The sequence below is a fragment of the Megascapheus bottae genome, chromosome 3 (assembly GCF_031878675.1).
Source record: "Megascapheus bottae isolate mThoBot1 chromosome 3, mThoBot2.hap1, whole genome shotgun sequence".
Classification (NCBI taxonomy): Eukaryota; Metazoa; Chordata; class Mammalia; order Rodentia; family Geomyidae; genus Megascapheus; species Megascapheus bottae.
Genome location: NC_143511.1, coordinates 812028 through 835006, shown reverse-complemented (window position 1 = coordinate 835006; position 22979 = coordinate 812028). Strand labels below are relative to the sequence as shown.

The 22979-nt window shown below is 40.6% G+C and overlaps 2 protein-coding genes across 7 annotated transcripts in view; one reads left to right on the top strand and one right to left on the bottom strand.

Moving 5' to 3' along the window:
- Agtpbp1 (ATP/GTP binding carboxypeptidase 1) overlaps positions 1-20371 on the bottom strand; it is a 169686-nt gene extending 149315 nt beyond the window's left edge. For 3 of the 6 annotated variants that reach the window (XM_090329440.1, XM_090329443.1, XM_090329441.1), the window contains exons 1-2: positions 20186-20370; positions 5268-5332 (exon numbers count right to left, since the gene is read on the bottom strand). In XM_090329440.1, coding sequence (XP_090185566.1) covers positions 5268-5299 — 32 coding nt within the window. In that variant the 5' untranslated portion in view covers positions 5300-5332; positions 20186-20370. Of the gene's footprint in view, positions 1-5267; positions 5335-20185 lie in introns of those variants that run through there. The other 3 variants (XM_090329444.1, XM_090329442.1, XM_090329446.1) reach the window with 2 other exon arrangements.
- Positions 5452-7166, top strand: LOC150064769 (small ribosomal subunit protein eS10-like). Its single transcript, XM_090329062.1, has 3 exons — positions 5452-5472; positions 6789-6908; positions 6993-7166. The coding sequence occupies exons 1-3, from the start codon at positions 5452-5454 to the stop codon at positions 7164-7166; spliced, it is 315 nt and encodes a 104-aa protein (XP_090185188.1).
- Positions 20372-22979: the final 2608 nt, after the last annotated feature.

The window sequence follows — 22979 nt, the reverse complement described above, 5'->3', positions numbered from 1 at the left end:
TTAATTACAATAAAAAATATATTTAAAAATGTAAAACAATTCAAGGTCGACCCTAAGCTCTCAACAATTTTATTTTTGCTGGCATTTTTAAAGATATGGTCCATCCTTGAATTCAGCTTCATTTCTAAATAGTTTCTGTCCCATGACCCAGTTGCATTTGGCAGCTCTTATAATCTGCTAAATTTGGAAGGTAATGCTCTCTAATTTTCCCAAGGCTGGAGTGGTTTAGTCCTCCTAGATATGAATTTCCTTATTTTTTATTTCTAAGAAGAAATGAGAGAAAAAAATTATTCAGTGATAATATAAACAAAGTTTTAAACACTTTTAAACATCTCCTAAGTTGTGTGAAGGGACTACAGTAAGTAAAAAAAAATAAAGAAAAAGGAGAGGCAAAGGAAAAAACTAAGAAAAATATTGCAGTAGTCTTAGAAAGGGAATGATGAAACTGAAGTAAAGTTAACAATAATACACATGAAGAAATAGATGGATTAATAATATGCATTGAACTATAAGCATAAACTGACAGAATTTACTAACAACCTGGCCATGGGTACTAATAGGGATTAGAAAGGATAACTCAAATTTATAGTTTACACTGGTGCAGGATTAGGATGTCAACAACTGTAACAGAATAACACTAGAGGATGAAAAGACTTGCAAAGGCTCAATATGGGAAATTATTATTATTATTTTGAAGAGGACTATAAGACTTCTAGGTAGCAATAGTCAACTGTCATTGAGCCAGAGAGGGTTGCTGTCTACTTCAGATAAGCATAAAAGAACTCTGATAAGACTATCTAAGGAAAGTATGGAAATTAAGAAAAGGATTAGCTGGACACCAATTCCTCAAGCCTGTAATCCTCACTACTCAGAAAGCTCAGATGTGAGGATCGTGATTCAAAGCCAGCCTAAGCAGAAAAGTTCATGAGACTCTTGCTCCAATTAACCAGCAAAATACCAGAAGTGGAGCTGGGAAAGCACCCAGGCCAATTTCAAGCCCCAGGACAAAAACAAATTACAAAGAAAAGGTTCAACAATTATCCCTGAATATATTCTGAGGTACTTCTCTAAAAAGATTCCATAAGTAAATTTAAGAGCTGTGGCCAATGCAGTCAGAAGAAAAACACACAGAAACTAATTGAAGAGTGGGTAAAAATCTAAGAAGAACATCAGTTGCTACTTAGAAATTAAATAAGACAAGAAACAAACTTAAGGAGAGCGTAAGGAAATCCAATAAATTACCAACTGAAAACTAAAATTAATCCAGGACTTCCAAATGTCAAGATGGAAAAATAGGAAATAAATAAGATGAATTCAACAATTATCCCAACTTTTTGGTCTTAAACATTATTGGCAAAGTAAAGAAAAAACTCAAAGGATAGTAGAGTTCTGAAGAAGGCAAAGCTAAAACTCCAGGAAAACCGGGGAAGCTAGATTTTTGAGGAAAGACTGTCAGCAAAGAGAGATACACAGATATATGCATAGGGTTCCTGTCAAATATCCAGTAGAGTACAGAGTACAGACTTGAGGAAAACACTCAAGATTAGAAAAACCACCTTATCAGATTTAAGATAATGTTGCCAAGTATCCACCCAGAGAAAAGTGTCTGTTACCAATGCCAAAAATGGAAAAGTTCATGATTAGCACAGCACTGTAGGAGTCCATACAAGGATTTCAAGCTCAGTAGTAAAGAATAATTTTAGTCATAGAATGAGAATAATTCCAGTGCCATCTGACAAATGATTCAAACTCGGGCTGGGAGTGTGGCCTAGTGGTAGAGTGCTTGCCAAGCATGCAAGAAGAAGCCCTAACTATGATTCCTCAGTAGAACATACACAGAAAGAGACAGAAGTGGTGCTGTGGCTCTGAGTGATTTAACAACATTCTAGATTAAGGTACTAGAATATTTTAAAAAATACAAAAATGTTCAGAACAACACAAGGTAAAAGTCACTGACCAAAAATTACCAGGCAGAGCCAGTACACTTGTACACTCAGGTATATAGACTTAAATATAAAACATTACTATATAAAAAAGAAAACATTACTAAAACTGGACTAAGCAAATAGTTCTTAGATTTAACACAAAAATTATATGCAATCTACAAAAAAAAACTGAGCATCAACAGTAAATTAAGTATTTCTGATCTTTTTCAAAGTACTGAAAAGAAGAGGGCCAGGAGTTTGGCCTAGTGGTAGAGTGCTTGCCTAGCATGCAGAAGACTCAGGTTGGATTCCTCGATACCACATCCACAGAAAAAGCTGGAAGTGGTGCTGTGGCTCAAGTGGTAAGGTTCTATCCTTGAGAAAACCCAAGGACAGTGCTCAGGGCCAACACTGGCAAAAAAAAAACAAAAAACAAAAAAAACCACGGACTATAAAGAAGTTTCCAGTTCAAATACTTGATAAAGAACTTGTATCCTGGACCAGGAGTGTGGCCTAGTAGTAGAATGCCTTCCTAGCATGCACGAAGCCCTGGGTTTGATTCCTCAATACCACATACACAGAAAAAGAAAGAAGTGGTGCTGTGGCACAAGTGGCAGAAAGCCAACCTTGAGCAAAAAGTGCTCAAGGGCAGTACCCAGGCCCTAAGTTCAAGCCCCAGACTGGCAAATAAAAAATTTTAAAAAGACATGTGATAGCTACTTTATTACTTTGATTGCTGACCTGATTAAATGGAGAAGTATCCAGGGATAAATATCTGTTAGAGCAATTCAAAACAAGAGAAGATTAACAAGCAAGGAAAAATCTGACCTGAATTTGAGTAGCTCTATCTACAATGGAGGAAGACAAGAGAATAGCCATTCTTCTCACTCTCTCCACTTCCTGGCCACCACTGATGTGTTCACCACACCCACCTAGCCAGGATGGAGCCCTGAAACTCAGAGTACACTACATCTTTCCACCCCTTAAATTGTTCTCTAAAGCATTTTTGCCTCAAGTACAGAAAGGCTAAGTAAGGGGACATTAGCAAGAGTGGGGTTTGCTGTATTTCAATTAACAACTACCAACAACTGATGTGAGTCTTCAAATTTTCCAACTGAATGAACACAATTTTATTCACTCATTTGCTTATTTATTTATTTGCAGTACTGGGGACAAAACCCAGGGCTTGTGTTTTCTAAACAGGTGCTCTAGAACTTAAGCTACAACTCCAACCTAAATAAATATACACCATCTCAATTGTAATATTACAGTGGTCCTCTAGATTTGCTATACTAAGATTCAAGCCAGCCAGCCTTTATTTTTTTTTTTTTGCCAGTCCTGGGCTTGAGCTCAGGGCCTGAGCATTGTCCTTGGATTTTCTCAAGGCTAGAGGTCTACCACTTGAGCCGCAGCAGCACTTCTGGCTTTTTTCTATATATGTGGCACCAAGGAATCGAACCGGGGTCTTTGTGCATCCTAGGCAAGCACTCTACCACTAGGCCAAACTCTTAGCCCCAAGCTTCCCTTTTTCAATACAATAAACATCTACTTATAAGTACTGTATTTTCTAAATACCTCACTTTATTATATGTGGTTAAGTCGCCATATTCCATTTGTTCAGACATTTCCTTCCAAGTCAGTTTAAAGCTTTGAGTAAAAGGAGAACAGGACTTTTTATTTTTAGAGAGTCCTCCCATTTCTAAGGAAATGGAAAGACTTAGAAAAAAATTCTATTAAGTGAAGTAAGCCAGACTCAAAGGAACATAGGCTCAATGGTTTCCCTCATGTGTCATAATCAGTAGAAACCTTGAGCTCTCCTAGCAGAGATTTGCAATAGAGCAAAACCTTGATACATAAGGCCATATAGTATGATGCTAAATGAAAGAACCTCTAGGATATAGAAACAAAAGCCATATAATGAATGATTGTTGTCCTTAATGTACTATGTTATCTCTCATCTCTTTTGCTGTCCCTTGGTTATCTCATATATCCAATATATATTTGTATTTGGTTATTTGAAATTGGATAGGGAAGGGGGGAAAACAAGATGTGGGGTGGGGGAGGGTAATGGGGACCAAGACATGTGAAAGGGTATCAATGTATGTGAATTAATGCACCTTCTATCTGGCAAATATCATGTAGCCCTTCTATTAATTACAGTAAAAATACATGTAAAAAATAAGCTGCCATTTACCTAGCTCCTTAGTCTTTGCAACCCTCTAACAACATTAACATCAAAGTAATTGTAAGGATGACAAAACAGCTGGAGAATATGTTCAAAGCTATAGAAAAAATTCAAAGTTATAAGAAAACTCCAGGGCTGGGAATGTAGCTTAGAGGTAGAGTGCTTGCCTAGCATGCATGAAGCCCTGGGATCAATTCCATAGTACCACATGAACAGAAAAGACAGAAGTGGTGCTGAGGCTCAAGTGGCAGAGTGCAAGCCTTGAACAAAATGAGTTCAAGGACAGTGTCCAGGCCTAGTGTTCAAACCCCAGGACTAAGAAGGAAGGGAGGGAGGAAGGAAAGAGAGGGAGGGAGGGAAGAAAGTAAAAAAGAGAAGGAAGGAAGTTCCAAATCCAAACCACTACATCTTGTCCAACTTTTAACTAGAAGAAAGAAAACTAGCAAAGACAATGTAATACTAACTCAGGGGTCAGTTAAAACGTTTTCTGTAAAGGTCCTGATTGCATATATTTAGGCACTGTGGGTTCTACAGCCTGTTACAACTATTCAACTTTGAAAATGTAGTAGAACAGCAAACACAAAAAATATGCAAATGAATGAGCAGAGTATGTTCCAGTAAAATTTTAATTATGTACACTAAAATTCGAGTTCCATATCATTTCATGTTTCACAAATATTAGTATATTGATTTTAATCATTTAAAATGTAACAACTACTCTTAGTTTATTGGCCACACAAAAACCAGAAGAAGGCCAGATTTAGTTCATGGGTCATACCTTGCTGAATGACATGTGTGTGAGTATGTGTGGGGGCAGGGGGAACTTACAGTTGAAGCCTGGAACTCTAGCTTAGCTTTTTTACTCAAGGTTGCCACTCTACTACTTGGGCCACATCTCCATTTCTAGCTTTTTGCTGATCAGTTGGAGTTAAGAATTTCTCACATATGTCTGCCTGGGCTGGCTTCAAATCACAATCTTCAGATCTCAGCCTCCTGAGCAGCTAGGATTTTAGGAATGAACACCACAGGCATATAATTTAACTGAAAAGTTAAATATGAGTGAAATAAATTCAAACTAAATCTACAGAATCTACTATTACCTACATATAAATATTTTAATGTAATAATTTATGCATATTAATGTGAAGTTACAATACCTTTTTTCTGTTACCACTTTTAATTTGCTCATCTTGAGTTACTTCATTTCACCATTGCAGATAATCTAAAAGAAAGATGTGAACAATATTAAACATTTACACATTAAACATTTAATTCTGTCTTCCATACATTAAACATTAAGAAAGTAATATAATTGAAGATTTGCATCATGGGCAATACAAGATGACACAGGAAATTAACAAAGTAAGTCTTCTATGTTTCTGGCAGATTATTCCACTGTGTGGTATGTAACTATTCAGATAGTTAAAATCAGTTGCAAAAAAGTTATCAAAAATCTGAAGCTACAAAAGTACAGAAACAAAATAGGACAGTTTAGGATCACCATGTTAAAATTTCTTTTCTTTTCTTTTTTTTTTTTTTTTTTGCCAGTCCTGGGTTTGAGCTCAGGGCCTGAGCACTGTCCTTGGACTTTCTCAAGGCTAGAGCTCTACCACTTGAGCCTCAGCACCACTTCCAGCTTTTTTGTATGTATGTGGTACCAAGGAATCGAACCCAGGTCTTCACTCATGCTAGGCAAGCACTTTAACCACTAGGCCAAACTCCCAGCCCTTAAAATTTCTTTTAAGACAGTTCCAATATTCTTCCTTTAAATAATCAAACCAACCTTATCATCTGTGATTAGTAGACTTAATTAACTTATCACCATTCACACACATCTCAATTCTAAATATGTGGGATTATTTCTAAATGAAAACATGTTTAATTAACAAAAATTGCTTGGAGGGGGAAAAATTTCTGTAATACTTTATTTAATGTTTACATCTTTGGAAAGTATTACATACTTTTAAAACCATATCTTTAGTCACACAATTTTTTATAATTTTTCTGATTTACTTTTAAAACTATTCACCCAAACTTGCACTGAATATGTTTTCATTTTATTTACCAACAAATGAAACAATTATTGTACATCTAACAAGTTTATCTCATATTTATGTGATATTTAACTATACATCTAAAGGTAAACAAGCATTGGAAAAAGCAGATTTTAGGTTCCTTCACGTGGTAAATTTAGAAGGTAAAAATATTCCAAAGATTTTTCTTCACAAACCAAATTAAGAATCAGTGTATATCCAAAAGAGTAAAAGACACTCATGTGTTTTCAAAGGCATTGTCACTGTGATCAACAGGCTTAAGTCATTTCTACTTGCTGAGTGATAGGATCTCTAAAATTACATTAACAACATGGGTCATGAAGTTAGCCGTCAATTTTGTTCCAGTTTTTGGCACTTTCTCCAAATTGGAGGTGTCCTCCAATTCACAATCCTCCTGCCTCAGTCTCCCAAATAGATCATAAATTTTCACACCATTATTCCTAGCTGTCTCTAGAGACTTTATCAGAGCTAAAAAGGTAAGTGTTAACCACTTATACCAAAAAGCTGACTCTATTCAACAGTTAACAAATTATTCAGGCTTTCCAGCCTTGGCTTCCATACTAAAGCCACCATGATGTTGATGCCCAAGAAAATCGGATTTCCATTTTTGGATTCCTTTTTAAGGAGGAAGTAATGGTGGCCAAGAAGGATGTGCACATGCCCAAGCACCCAGAGCTAGCAGACAAGAATGTGCCCAACCTTCACAGCATGAAGGCCCAATCAGAGTCTCAAGGCTACATGAAGGTACAGTTGCCTGGAGGCATCTTTATTGGTACCTAACTTTTATTGGTGCCCACTAACTTAGGCCTCAACCAAAAGGTCTGGAAGGTGAGCAGCCTGCAAGGTGAGCAGCCTGAAAGATTCACAGAGGGGAAGCTGACAGAGACACCTACAGATGGAGCACTGTGCCCCTCTGGTGCTGATAAGAGAGCGGGACTGTGGCTGGGACAGCCCCAGGTTGGAGATGGATTTGGTGGTGGACATGGTCAGCCACCCCAGTAAAGATGGAGAGGAGTAGTTTGTGTTGAATAAACTTGTAGCCAGAAAAAAAAATGTGAAAACAGAAATTATTCAAATTTGTATTTTACAATAAAATACTTCACCACAGGCATTTCTCTTCTCTCCTTCCCAGGACTTGATTGAAACAGACAGCAAATAAGAAGACAAAAAGGAAGGAAGGAAGGAAGGAAGGAAGGAAGGAAGGAAGGAAGAGAGGGAGGGAGGGAGGGAGGGAGGGAGGGAGGGAGGGAGGGAGGGAGGGAGGGAGGGAGGGAGGGAGGGGGAGAAGAAGGAAGGAGGGGATAAGAGGGGCAAGAGGGATGAGAGGAAAGAAAGGCAAGAAGAAAATGAGAAAAGGGGGAGGAGAGCAGAGAGGGGGAGGGGGAAGGAAGGAGGGAGAGGAGTAGAGGAGACTAGGGGACAGGGAAGGAGAAGGGAGAGGAGGAGGGGGAGAGGGGGAAGGGAAAGGAGAGGGGGAAGGAGGAGGAAACATGAAACTACAGAAGGAAATGAGTATTCTACCCACAAGAACCCAGAAAAGTGGGTGCCTTCAGACTCAAAAATGCCAAAACTAAGTAAACCTTTTAATCTTACAAGCAACTTTCTACCTCCTCAATCGATCCATGCCCCAGTATTATGGAAAATGCTCAATAATCCAACATCTAAGCTCTGGAAAATAATCTAAACAAAGGTAAAGAAACTACCTCAAAAAATTCCGATTTATGGGACCTAAATAACCCCTCACACCAAGAATGAATGATTGAATGAAAAATAAACATAAAAATAACCTCAACTCCTAGAGCTAAAACCAGTGCATTCCTTACACTCTGCTGTATACTACCTTGGCCTAAGGCTCCAGAGTAAAGAAAAACCCTTTGTGGCCAGGCGTGGTGGATCACACCTGTAATCCTAGCTACTCAGGAGGCTGAGATCTGAGGATCAAGGTTCAAAGCCAGCCAGCACAAAAGAACCTGAGACTCTAATCTCCAATTAACCTCTAGAAAATGGGAAGTGGAGCTGACAAGCTCAGGGATAGGGATAGTGAGAGTTCAGGGACAGAGCCCAGCCCAAGTTCAAGCCCCATGACCCAAAAAAAAAAAAAAAAAAACCCTTTGTGAAAGTTTATGCTCAGAAAGCATGCTGTAATAGAAAGAGCAGGTACCTAGAAACAGAAATGTTCTCTTTCACCAAGTCTGTGGTTTTGATAAATAACTAACAAAGCAAGAGGAGGCAAGGAATCTTAGAACATATACATGAGTGATACTGACCACATGTTTTACATTGTTTTTTTCCTTTTCTGGGTCATTTTTATCACCATAAAGAATATAAATATTTTTGTATCTTTAGGAAGAAAACTCAGCTACTATCCCTTTTCTCACCCCCTGAAGGCAGCCAAGTTCATAGTTACTGTCAACAAGTCCTCTCTGGCCAGTCACACACACACACACTGCAATCAGGTTTCCACACTCTACTCTATCAACACTGCTCTCTGGTCAGTAACCAATGACATCTACATTACTAAATCTGTCACGTATCAATCATCTCACTTGTCCTCTCAGCAAGCATTTGATACGGGCCTGCTCTAAAATACTTTCTTCATTTGGCCACATTCTAGTTTTCCGTGTATATCACTGAAAACTAACTTTACTGGAAGACCCAGGGATCAGCTTTCTTGCCTTCTTCTAACTAGTCTCTTCCTTAGTGACTTCACTTAGAAAGTATTCACTTCTTGAGCACTTAATATTTCATCTAACATCATTAATCATAAATTTATCAAAGCCACTTATCCTGACCTCTTCCAAGTGTGCTTTATCCTTGGCTTTCTTCATCTGACTAAAAAAAAAAAATTCCTTTTTTTTGGGGGGGGCAGGGGGGTGTGCCATTCCTGGCACTTGAACTCAGGGCCTGGGCACTGTCCTTGAGCTTTCTCAAGGCTAGTGCTCTACCACTTGAGCCTCAGCACCACTTCCAGCATTTTCTGTGTATGTGTACCAAGGAATCAAACCAAGGGCTTCATGCATGCTACACAAGCACTCTACCACTAGGGTCACCCTCCTAGCCCCGAGAAAACAATTCTTTAGCTTTCAACTATTCAGTCTACCTCTGAGCTTCATTGTTATCTACTATTTTACATTCATTCTCCATCCAATCCTTCAGGAAGTCCTGATCATTCTATTCTACAAGTACATCAAAAAAAGATCACCTTACCATCTACAACCACCATACACCATCACTAATCACTCACCTCAATACAATTTTATTCTAAACACAATATCCTGGGCAAGCCTATGGAGGTGTCTTTTGGCTTGAACTCAAGGACTGGGTGCTGCCCCTGAGCTTCTTCTGCTCATGTATAGCACTCTACCACTTGAGCCACAGCTCCACTTCAGGCTTTTGTAATAGTTTACTGGAGATAAGAAATTCATGGGGCCAGGAGTGTGGCCAGTAATAGAGTGCTTGCCTAGAATGCACAAAGCCCTGGGTTTGATTCCTTGGTAGCATATACAGAAAAAGTCTGAGGTGGTGCTGTGGCTCCAGTGGTAGAATGCTAGCTTTGAGAAAGCTCAAGGACAATGCCCAGGCCCTCAGTTAAAGCCCCATGACTGGCAGAGAAGAGGGAGGGAGGGAAAGGAGTAATAAAGGAAGGGAAGGAGGAAGGGAGCTCAAGGACAGTGCCTAGGCATGAGCCTCCGCGCCCAACAATTTTTTGTTTTTTTTAATATGGGTATTGTGACTAGAACTCAGGGCCTTGTTGCTCTCCCTTGGCTTTTTTAAGGATGAAGCTCTATCACTAAAGTCAGATTTTTACTTCCTGTCTTATCCTTGCTACTTGAAGATGAGTTTCATGAGCTTTCCTGCCCAGGCTTCCTTCAATTGCCATCCTCAGATCTCAGCCTCCTGAGTAATTAATATTATAAATACATATCCCTGAAAAATGTCATTAGGCAGTTACCACTGTTAAATAACTTCAGTGAAACATTATTCTAAATAATGACAACTTTCCCTATTAAACATTACAATTATTCTTGATGAAGTGTGGGCAATTGCAGAAAGCATGTAGTTGAAGATAGCTCTCTATCAGGGAGGCAAGGGAAACAAAAGCAGCATCTTTTCTCAGCCAATGAAAGACCTTAAGAAAACCAGAGACCAATATCCCTAATGATTACTGATACAAAAATTCTTGGCAAACCAAATTCAATAACAAACATGCAAATAAAACCCACAAGCTTCACCTTTATACACATTAGAGTGACTACTACCCAAAAGAAGACAAAAACAGAGGAATTAGATCATTCGTACACTTTTGGCAGGAATGTATGTAATATGATACAGCTGCTTTGGAAAACAGCACAGAAGTTCCTCCAAATATTTTAAAATGGCATCACTCACATGATCCAGAAATTTCACTTCTGAATATATATCAAAATAACTGAAAACAAGATGCAGAAGTGATATTTGTACATATATATTCATAGCAAATAGCAGAACAGGCACAGTGTCTATTGGCAGATGAATGGATAAACAAAATGCATATACACATAAAAAAGAACACGATTCAGTCTTTTTTTTTTTTTTTTTGGCCAGTCTTGGGCTTGAGCTCAGGGCTGGAGCACTGTCCTTGGACTTTCTCAAGGCTAGAGCTCTACCACTTGAGCCTCAGCACCACTTCCAGCTTTTTTCTATGTATGTGGTACCGAGGAATCGAACCCAGGTCTTCATGCATGCTAGGCAAGCACTTTAACCACTAGGCCAAACTCCCAGCCCACGATTCAGTCTTAAAAATGGACAAAATTATGCTAAATGAAACGATCAGTCGCACAAAGACAAAACGCACATGATTACACTCATATAATATACTTCAAGTAGTCAAATTCATTGAGATGGAAAGGACAATAACTCTAGCTAGGGGTTAGATGAGGTAGGGGGAGAGGGGTGTCAGTGTTAATAGGTAGAAAGTTTCAGTTTGGGAAAATGAAAACAAAATCTGGAAATGAATGGTAGAATGTGGATTATACGATGCACATGAATTACATGAATTAAAGAGGTTAAAATTGGTGGGCATCATGGCTCACACCTATAATCCCAGCTACCAGAACGTGGAGATCCAGATGATAGTAGTTTGATGGGAAGGGAAGAAACACCATCTCAACAAACCAGCTGAGTGTGGTGGTGATCTGGTGATCCTAGATACTGGGAGACAAGGATAAGAGGATCTAAATCTGAGGCACCAAGCAACATATGCAAGATCCTATCGGAAAAACTAAACCAAAAAAGGCTGGAGATTATGCCTCAAGTGGTAGAATAACTGTGTAGAAACTGAAAAGCCCTGAGTTCAAACTCCAATACCTTAAAAAAATGGCTAAAATAGTATCTTATTCATGTTTTATAATTTTAATTATTTTATTTAAATCAAAATATGAACCGTATGTTTAAAACTGGGAAAAACACATCAATATATAAATAAATATTAAAATAGAATGAACTTAAAAGGAAACTAGTTTTCACCAGAGAAAAAAATCTAGACAGTGTGCCTACTATATTAATAAATCTGCAAAACTGCAGACAAACTATTTGGCCAGTAGTGAATGCCCAGCTATTGGGGGAAATCTAAAGTTGGAAGCCAGCCTTAGCTACATAGCAAAAAGATATAATAATATTCTATTTAGTTCACTAAACTACTGTATGCAGAAAGTATCCAGATTTTTAACATTATTCTACTATAAATCTGAGGTTTGGACAATGTTAAATTAAAGATTCTGCCTGAAGCTGAGCACTGGTGGCTCACGCCTATGAGCTAGCTACTCAGGCAGCTGAGATTTAAGGATCCCCATTCAAAGCCAGCCCAGCACAAAAGTCCAATTAACCACCCCAAAACCAAAAGTGGTGCTATGGCTCAAGTGAGAGAGTGGTAACCTTGAGCTGAAGAGCTCAGGGACAGTGTCCGGGCCCAGAGTTCAAGCCCCACGAACTATCCAAAAAAAAAAAAGGACTCTGATCTGATAGACTTGCAGCCACACTTGAAAGATGAGAACACAATGACAGTCGAGAGATGGAATGTTGTTCATCAAAAGCACAAGTATCTTGGGCTATCATCTTAAGCCCTTTAATAGTCATCTTAAGCCCTTTAATAGTCAATTACTTTAACTTCAGTCTCTGCCCTAACATTCCTAGGACTAACAGATTCACTGCAAGGAATTTATCACCATATTTTTCAATCTTCTAGCCTTCAATAACCTTAAGACTAGTATTATTACATACAAAACAACATTTGAAGCCTATGGCAAGATTTCTCCCACTTGGCTGGAGTGTGCCTATTCAATGCTTGACCAATGTAATAGATAATGGCTTGATTTCAATTATTTGGTGAAGTATAAAAGTTCACATAACTTCTTCCACACTGAAACATGTCTTTCAGAACAACTGGAAAGCATGTTCCCAGGCAATGGCTCTTTTTGCCTGTAGAGCAGTGTTTGTCTATTTAACGCAACATCTTTTACTGATATTATAGATTTTACTCCCAATGAAGCCCACAGCCATATAACTTCCATAACCTTAAATCACTTTCCTCATAACTGTAGCATAATTCATGATAAGCATGAACTACATAAGAAATTAACAAAGATTATGAAGGTAAACCAAGTTGTTGGGGTTTTTTTTTTAGTTTATAGCTGGATATTATTAAGCTTTCTACATTGTGCTTCACTATTTACTATTTAAACTCCCCCAAAAAGCTACACTTGAATTTAAATAGAAATGAAATACCAAATCTGCTCTTTATTTTTACATGTTATCATTTTATATTTTAAATGAAATAAGACTGTAAAAAAAATTGTGGTATTTCAGCATCAGCAACTGACTACAATCATTTAAGAAATCCCTCAACTTTCTGTGAATAATCTTTGTGGTGCTTAATTTTTTAATAATTTTTCAATAAGGCCTTTATTAGGATTCTAAAGTCTAGGTAAAAACAGACCAGAAGCCAGGAGCTAGTAGCTCATATTTGTAATCATACCCATTCAGGATCTGAAGATCATAGTTGGAAGCCAATCCAGGAAGAAAATCTGAGAGACTCATATTTCCAATTAACCGGCAAAAGGCTAGAATAGAAGTGAAGGTGTGGTTCAAGTGGTAGAGTGCCAGACTTGAAGGAAAAAAAATAAAAGAGCCCAAATACCTGAGAGTTCCCACCTCAGTACTATCACAAAAGTAAAAACAGAAACAAAAACAGAGCAGAGAGGGCAGGGAGTGTAGCCTAGTGATAGAGTGTTTGTCTAGCATGCACAAAGCCCTGGATTCAATTCCTCAGAACCACATACACAGAAAAAGCTTGAGGTGGCACTGTGGCTCAAGTGGCAGAGTGCCCAGGCTCTGAGTTCAAGCCCCAGGACTGGCAAAAAGAAAAAGAAAACCCAGACCTGAGAAAACTAGACCAGAGATTGCCTTCCTACTCCAAGTTTTGTGGAATTCTCTTCATGACTTAAATCAGAAGTTCTGAAAGTATGGTCCATTTACCTCAGCAGTTGGACATTCTTGAGGAGGGAGGGTCCCCCACAAATCAAAAGTATTTTGTAATATTAAATTTAAAAATACTGGTATGATAGAACTAGTAAGGTACAGAGAGACTGGATGAGGGTTGATGGGGTTTAGAGAAAGTAGGAGGAAATGGAAGTTATTGAGTATGAACTTAGCAGCTTGCATGAGGGAAAGCATTCTATCCCTTAAACCAAGCCTCCAACGCCTTTTACTCTATGTTGTTTTTCAGAAATCATCTCCCTTTTTCTGCCCAGAACCTATGCTTATTGAATACCTATAACTTCCAAGTAGTTGGGAATACAGGCCTATACCACCACCTCAGCTTGTTTGCCAAGATGGAGTATTATCAACTTTCTGCCAGACTGGCCAAGAACCGTGATCCTCTCAATAGCTTATATTGGATCTCAAATGGTATGTTTTACCCTAAATAATAATCATTCATAAAGAAAAACAAAGAAGCCAATTTCACTTCAGTATACCTTAAATAATATATTGTCTCAACTCTTGAAGTTGCATCGTTTTAACAGTCTACATGACAAGATGAAACACCTCACCCTTACACTAAATTCTAGTAGGTGATGGGTGCCACAAGGCAAAATACTTCCTAAGTGAATCAAGAACTTGAATTAGTCTAGTTCTTTTTCTTTAACAATCATCATTATAAAAGAATGTCTAAAATACTTTTCTTGTTGAAATTTGAGTATTCTAATACAGTTTTTCTCAGAAATGAACAAAGCATAACTGCCTGTTGCTTCAAGGAAACAACTGGCAGTCATATTTGTTGCCAATAATAAAATCTGAACTTTTGTTTGTATGGGGGGGGGTGTTATATGCCAGTCCTAGGGCTTAAACTCCAGGCCTAGGTGATGTCCCTGAGCTGCTTTTTGCTCAAGACTAGCTCTCTACCACTTGAGCCACAGTGAAACTGCCACCTTTTTCCCAGGAGTCTCCCTATTGCAGATTAGTCTCTTAGACTTTATTGCCTAGGCTGGCTTCAAACAGATCTTTGGATCTCAGCCCCCTGAGTAGCTAGGATTATAGGCATGAGCCACTAATTCCTGGCAAAACCTGAACTTTGAGGCAAACATGAGAATTTGGGAAAATTCATATCCACTATCATGTGTCAACCTGGCCAGGTTCTCATGAATCATGGAATGGGCAGTAATAGAAACAAACTTGACTTTCTTGGATACTAATATAATGAAATATGTCAACATTTACAAATATTTACAAATGACCCACAGAATTATGTTACAAACTCAGTCATGAGTACTCACTGAGCAAATATTTACAAATGACCAAGGAATGATGTTACTAATTCAGTATAAGATATATTGAGGGCCAGTAGTGTGGCCTAGTGGCAAAGTGCTTGCCTAGCATACAGGAAGTCCTGGGTTCCATTCCTCAGTACCACATACACGGAAAAAGCAAGAAATGGTGCTGTGGCCTAGTGGTAGAGCAGTAGCCTTGAGAAAGCCCAAGGACACTGTTCAGGCCCTGAGTTCAAGCCCCAAGATTGGGGGAGAGGGGAACTCTAGTCAGAGTTTAGATCAACAGATTTGAATACAAAGTCATGAAAAAAATCATGAAACATGTAAGAATATGCAATTCTCTGAAAGGGCTATTAATAAGATATTCCCTTTTCTAACCATTAACTTCATGCAGCTGGATTTCTTTACATATACAAACTTCAACATAAATAATACACTGTATTATACAGCAGCAGCAAAAAGATGACTAAAATGGTTAAAAATAATTATTTGGGACAAAAATTTATAAAAACAAAGGCTAGAGCTGTGTCTTATTACCTAGTACGCTGGATCCCATTTCAGAGTAACAACAACAACACACACACACACACACACAAAACTACAGGAAACAAGGAAAAAAAACCTGACTAAATATAGAACTGTCACTCTTCTTACTTTGTTATTGTTTGATAAAAGTTGTTTCTCATTAAAAACATGTTATTTACATCAACATGACATAGCTTAATAGTTTATAATGACCATTTTAAGAGAAATAGAAAAACTTATTTTCAATAATGATGTAGTATACATAATTCACAAAAAATCTGAGGGGGTTCCTCAATAATCTGAGGGGAGAAAGTAGGGTTTGTTTTGAACTCAAGATTTTTTGGGGGGGCTAGTCCTGGGGTTTGAACTTAGGGGGTAGGCACTGTCCTTGGGCTTTCTCAAGGTTAGTGAGCCCCTTGAGCCACAGCACCACTTCCAGCTTTTTCTGTGTATGTGGTACCAAGGAACCGAATCCAGGGCTTCATGCATGCTGGGTAAGAACTCTATAACTAGGCTACACTCCCACACTTTTTTCTTTTTTGTTTTCTTGTTAATTGTGGCCTGGGCGCTGTCCCTGAGCTCTTCAGCTCAAGGCACTCTACCACTTTGGGCCAAAGAGTCACTTCCAAGACCTTATGCTTTCAGACAGGTGTTCCACTGCTTGAGCCATACACCCAGCACTCCTTTCTTTCACAATTTTTCAAATACAATTTTGTATTTTTGCAAAGCCACCCTCCTCTTGTTATGTACTTTCCGAATACAATATCTAGAGAAACAGGTGCTTACATCCACATCCAGCTTTGTTTTATTTTTGTGCTGATCCTGAGGCTTGAACTCTAAGCCTAAGTGCTGTCTGATCTTTTTTTCACTCAAGGGTAACTCTATGCACTTGAGCCACAGTTTCACTTCCAGCTTTTGGTTAATTGCAGATACAGTCTCGAGGACTTTGAACTGAGATCTTCAAATCTCAGCCTTCTGAGTTGCTAGGATTTTAAGTGTAAGGCACCAGCACCTGGCATCACACTCAGCTTTTTAAATGCTTGTGATAAAGTCTCTGAAAACACTACCTGGGCAAGTCTCTAACTGTAATCCTTCCAATCTAACATTCCCTCCTCAATATTTTTTTTAAGAGTGACAGATGCTAAAATGAAAAATATCTAATTTTAGAGTGGGGGCTGGAGGCATATTTTAAGTGAGAAAGTGCTTGCCTAGCAAGTGCAAGGTCCACAGTTCAAATCCCAAAACTCATCACTGATCAAAAATCTTAAATTTAAAATACTAAAATCTAAAACTTTTGACCAAATATGACATAACAACTGTAGAATTCACAGGTGACCTTCACAATGTATTGTCATATTAAATGAAATTACCTTTGGCCTATGTATATAAGGGATATAGGAAATACAAAGGACTGCCATGTTTACACTGAGTACCATCTACAACTGATTTAATTGTGTACATGCAAATATTTCAGAATTTTTTAAAGTTTGAAATCTTAAACACCTCTGGCTCTGACATAACAAATAAAACTATTCAACTTGTAGTCAGGTGCTGCGGCACATGCCTGTAATGCTAAGTATTCAGGATGTTGAGATTTGAGTATAGTGGTTTGAAGCCAACCTGGGCAAGAAAGTCCAGAGATTCTTATCTATAATTATTCGTGGAAAAGCCTGAAGTGGGCATACTACCCTTGAGCAAAAGGGCCTGACCCTGAGTTTAAACTCCAGGACCACTATTAAAAATACATACAGGAATATATATATATATATATATATATATATATATTCAGGTCATACCTGATCACTGAAGCAGCACATAAAATCATTCACTGAAAGAAAATTACATGAAAGCTCAAAATAAGCACAATGTCAAATCAACAACTCCTCACCCCAACACACACACATACAAACAGAAAAAAAAACATGCTACGTAAAATTAATTTCACATATATCAGAAACACTATATAATGTTCCAATCAGATAAACATATACCCACAAATATATTAATAGATAATAATTCTGATAGCACCAAAGGACAGAAAGTAATACTCAACTGCAAACACAAAATTAAGTGATTAAAATAGCAGCCATCACTACTAAGAAGGAGACAATCCAAGGTTCTGTCAGAGGGACAAGCAAAGATACTCCAGCAGCTCTCCAGCAACATCCCAGAACACCCAGCTCAGGAACTAGCTGTTCTATTTAAAAATGACTTCCACGTGTCCAAGGCAGGACAGTAAGACTAACCTCTCAGCCTCAAAGGAGAAAATGTACCATGGCAGAATTAGTCTGCACTAACACAAGCCTGTCTGCCTAATCTTTTTTCAGCCTAATGGGTCTCCAAAAGACTGAAGAAAATATGTAGTGGTCATGATATTTACTGAGCATTTATTATGTCCTAAACACTGAAGGGTAAACTTTTCTTTCTACTGATTAACTCATATTTTAGTTCAATTTAAAGGTTAACATATTATCCCCAATATAAAAGTTGAGAAAATCAAGGCAGAAAGAAGTTATCTTGTCCAGAGTCAATATAGCTGATGCTCCTACCCCTTAGCCACTACACAAGCACAATGACCATTAATAACATGTAAAGTTTGAAGTTTAGTGCCCACCCTGAGTTCAGACCCCAGAACTGGCACCAAAAAAATCAGTGCCCACCCTAGACAATGTTATTGTTTACACTGATACACAATACCCAACAGAAGTTCTCAACTTGCAAAGCACTCCCTAAAGGTTTGCTCATTATTTACCTCAACTCAACTTCCAGGTACTGAGACACTTCAGGCAACAATATATTTTGAAAATGAATATTGTAGAGGTTTAAAAACGAAATCCAAAGCCAGGAACTGGTGGATCCCAGCTGTAATTCTAGCTACTAAGGAAGCTGCACTTCAAACCCAGTCCAGGCAAGAAAGTCTATGAAACTCTTATCTCCAATAAACTACTCAGAAAAAGCTATATGTAGCACTGTGGCCCAAGTGATAGAGCACTATCCTTAGCAAAAGAAGTGAAAGGACAGCTCCCAAGCTAGTGTTCAAGACCAAGGATTAGCAAAACAAATAAAAATAATAAAAACAAAATCCAAACTGTATAATACAAATTTTAAAAGTTTCACAAGTCTTAGACCTTTTTTTATTTTTCTAATAAAGATAAATCATTACTACCTATCTCTTTATTCTAAAGAGAATGGCTCAACTGAAGCCTCTTAGCAAAGCTTCATAAAAATGTACATCAATTGATTTGATGTTTACCAATGCTGGTCAAACACAAGGATAACTTTGTCTATTTCTGTTTGAGAGTTCAACTGACACTACAGTCCATTATGGTATGAAAGAATCCAAGGCAGAGCTTTGAGGTCATTAACAATAACTTATAACATCACCAGAGTCTGACTCAAAATAGTGTAATGGTGAGTCGCAAATGTCCTTAGAATTTTCTATCTTCAGGATGAGACATGCTGGGCAATGGGGCAACACTAACCGTCTCACTGCAATCCTGCAAGGAAACATTGATAGTCTTCCAGGCCTTCCTTCGGTTTTAACATTTGGCACGTTTTAAAATATGTGCCATTTAAAGTGCTTTAAATAAATTACGTCTTTTTTTGGTCTACCGAGCTGAAAACATTCCACAACATGACTACAAAAATAACTTTCTGGCAACCAAAAAAAAAAAAAAAAAGAAGAAGAAGAAGAAAGGAAGAAAGAAAAGAATCTAGAAAGAGTTCAGCTGTTATCGATTCAAATACAAATCGAGATTTCTGTAAATATTCTACACAAGAATCATTACAATGCCCAAAGTCTTTAAACAGAATAAAAAGAAGGAAAAAAATAAATATTGTACTGCTAAAGAAAATGTCTGCTGTTACCTTGAGGCCCTTGAACAAGCCATTTAGGGGAATAAAAAGAGGAAATGAGCTTGAAATTGTCAGTGTTTATGTCAGCAATACTGCGATACATTAAAAAAAAAAAAAAAAACCCCACTGCTATAAGAGGTAAATTCCCAGGAAAGCAACCCCGCCAACCCAAAGCCATCCTGATGCCCAGAGGCTGGGAGCACACCCCGAGGAAAAGACCACAGCCCCGCGAGCCTCTGCGCCGGGGATGCGCTCGGCTCTGCCCCGAGAACCCGCACCCGACTGTCCTCTTTCCGGGACCTCACTCGGCTTCCCTCAACGCCACGGGGTTCACGGCGCACACAGAAAACGCGCTTCTGGGCGAACCCCGCAGCCGCAGGGCGGCCGCCGGCCACGCGAGCCCCGCCTGGCAGGCGCGGGGCCGGCGCGGCGGGGCTCACCGCGCACTCGGGTGGGGACGGGAAGGGCGGCGCTCGCCTCCGCCCCTCGGAGGGGTCCGCGGGGCGAAGCGGGGACCCGCGCCCGGGCCACAACACAGCCTCCGCCCGAAACCCGGCAGCGGACGGGCGCCGACGGCCGCGGACCCGCGGGGGGCGGAGGCCCGGGCCCCTCGACGCTTTCCCCACACCAGGCGAAGCCCCGGCCCGGCACCGGCTTCCTCACGGCACAGCCCGCCGCCCACCCCGCCTGATCGCCACACACGGCCCGTCCAGGGAGGGGCTGCGGCGCCCGGGGGTCGCTCTCGCCACAGCCCGCCGCCGCCCGCCGCGCCCGCGCCCGCGCCCGGCAGAGCCGAGGGGCTGCGGGCACAGGCGCGGACCGCTGACGGACGCTCACCGGCTGGAGACGGGGCGCTAGCGGGGACTGCGCAGGACCACCAGGACTCGGGCAACCAACTCCGTGCCCGCAGCAGCGACCGCTGCTCTCTGGACGCGCCGCGGAGCCTCGCCGCCCGCCGCCGGGTGTTTTCATACAAACCCCAGTGGGCAGAAGCGGCGGAGGCGGCGGCGGAACCCGCCCTCATCCCAGGCAACGTCAGCGCGGCGCCCCGCCCACCGCACGCCCCAGCTGGCCGGCTCCCGCGCGCGACTCCGCAGAGCGCGTGCGCACGCGCGCGTGCGCGAGGAGGGGCGTGGCTCCGCCGAGGCCCGGAGGGAGACCCGCCAAGGCGCGTGCGCGCGGGCTTGGCGGCGTGAGGAAGCCGCGGTCGCACCTCGCTGGTCTCTTCGGTCTTTGGAGCCTCAGCCCTCTGCAGCTGCGCACTGGGCGTGGCCGCCGCCCAGCCAGACCAGCCCACGGGCGGCCTGCCACCTTCCTCACCTCCCCTTCTGTCCACAGCCAAGTCGGTGCCCACCACCACGAGTCCCCCCCTCTCGGGAGCATGTTTCACTTGGCATCCAGGTCGCGTCCAAGCTGGACACGCGGGAAACCAGGCGCCTTTCCTGGCCGCTAGGGAGCCGCGGGATCTAAGCTGGGCGGCGCTCAACGCTGGGCCCGCCCCACCCGAGAGGAGGAGAAGGCGGGGAGCTGCCTCCCGGGTCCGCAGACGCCCATGCCGCCGGGAACGAAAACGTCAGCCTCAGTTATCTTTGTTTTGCGGGGATTGTTCTGCTTATTTGTTGCTTCTCAATCTTTTAAATTATCCTTAAAGAGTTGTTAAAAGGGATCTCAGTGCAGCACGTCAGTTGGTGAGTATAAGATATCAAGCAATCCACACCTTTCATCATTCTCCCAACCTTTCTTTTTTTTTTTTTGTATTGTGCTTATGCTAAAGGCAAAGACCGTGTTTTACCTAAGTCGAAATAATGTGTCCGCATATCCTTATAGGCCGTCTAGGCTTGGTACACTGAAATATAACATTAATACTGATATAACTTTTTGAGGTACATAGCTCTTTAGGCAAGCTGGGAAATAATGTAAAATAATTACAGCTAGAGTGGGCTGGGATGTAGCTCAGTGGCAAAGCGCTTGCCTAGCAAGTGCAACGTCCTGGGTTCGATCCCCAGTGCCAAAAAAAGAAAAGACAAAATATAATAATAATTACAGCTAGAGAAGGGAATAAATTGAGATCTGTGAACGTTTTGTTTGGATTCTTGTTTTAACAGAAGTAAGCAAGTGCAAAGGTGATTCAAGAAATACTCTTAAGAGACAGCCTCCAGTGGCTTATCCCTGTGAGATTTAAAGATCTCAGAAGGCAACCTAGCAGAAAATTCCATGAAACACTATCTTCAATTAACCAGTAAAAGGCTGGATGTGGAGCTGTGCTTAAACTAGTAGAGCACCAGAAAAATATCCTAGGTCCCACGTTCAAGCCCCATGGCCAAAAAAAAAAAAGAAGAGAGAAGGAAGGAAGAAAAGGAAGGAAGGAAGGAAGGAAGGAAGGAAGGAAGGAAGGAAGGAAACTAGTAGTCAATGAATAGCCAGAAGAAAGAAACTGCAGGCCCTGGTGGCTGGAGGAGTCCCAGATTGCTGTTCAAGGTAAAGGACCAAGGAAGGGTATGGGTTCCTCAGGCTCAAGAATTGCCAAGGACTGAAAATCCCAATACTGTAACCTGGGAGTTGTACTATTTGCTGTTACTGGGCTGAGTGTCTCAACTCCTGAGGTCTGTATGGAGAGCTGCAGCAGGAAGGCACAGCCACCACAGCTTGCTGCTATCTGAAGCTGCTGTTCTCTGCTACCAGAATCCAAGAATTACAAAAGCTCCATGTGCTATGAATGTTAGTCGTTAAAGCCCAGTACAATATGTCTCCAACCTGAGTGCCTACCACTATAAATCTGTCTTCCCCAATCCCATCAGTCCTGAGGTTTGAACTCAGAGCCTGGTTGCTCTTTGTGCTCAAGTCTAACACTACCACCTGAGCCCCAGCATCACTTCCAGCTTTTTCTGAATAGTTTATTGGAGACAGAGTCTCAGTAACTTTCCTGCCCAGGCTGGCTTGAACCATGATACTCAGATCTCAGTCTCCTGAGTAGCTAGGATTACAGGCATGAATCACCAGTGGCTAGCAATCTTTGGCTTCTAAATCCTGGAGAAAGGATTTCTAGCTCTCAGAATTTCAAGCAATTAGACTCTGGGTCCATAGCTTATCGTAGCCAGTAGACCTTGGCCAGAACTTGAACAGCTTCTCCTCACCCACTCATGTTTCCTGTCTGAGTAGAACAGAAGGATTTTGGTCAACTGTTTTGCAGCTGTTCTTAAACTAATAAATGACTCATGTTAATATATAATATTTAGGGTTATGTTTTAGATGGCCTCCCCATAGAGTGAAACAAAAAGGATACTTTACATTATTTTGAGGTCAATTTCTCTATCCTAGAGTCTACAGAATTATTTTATTTGTTTTCTTTTCTTACTAAAATAATAAACTTGTAAACAAAAGTCACAAATACATAGAGGCACATTGGATTGCACAGGTGTCCTTGCTAGCAGGGTGCTGAGATTAAGAGGATCATGTTCCAGGCTGATACAGGCCAAAAAATTGCCCCCAGACTTCAGCTCAATGGAAGATGCTGGATGTAGTGCACATGCCTCTCATTCCAATTATAGTAGGAGGCATGAAAGACATGAGTAACTTTCCATTCAGGCCAGTGCCTATTTCTATGTAACTAGTACAAAAAGGGTTCACCAAT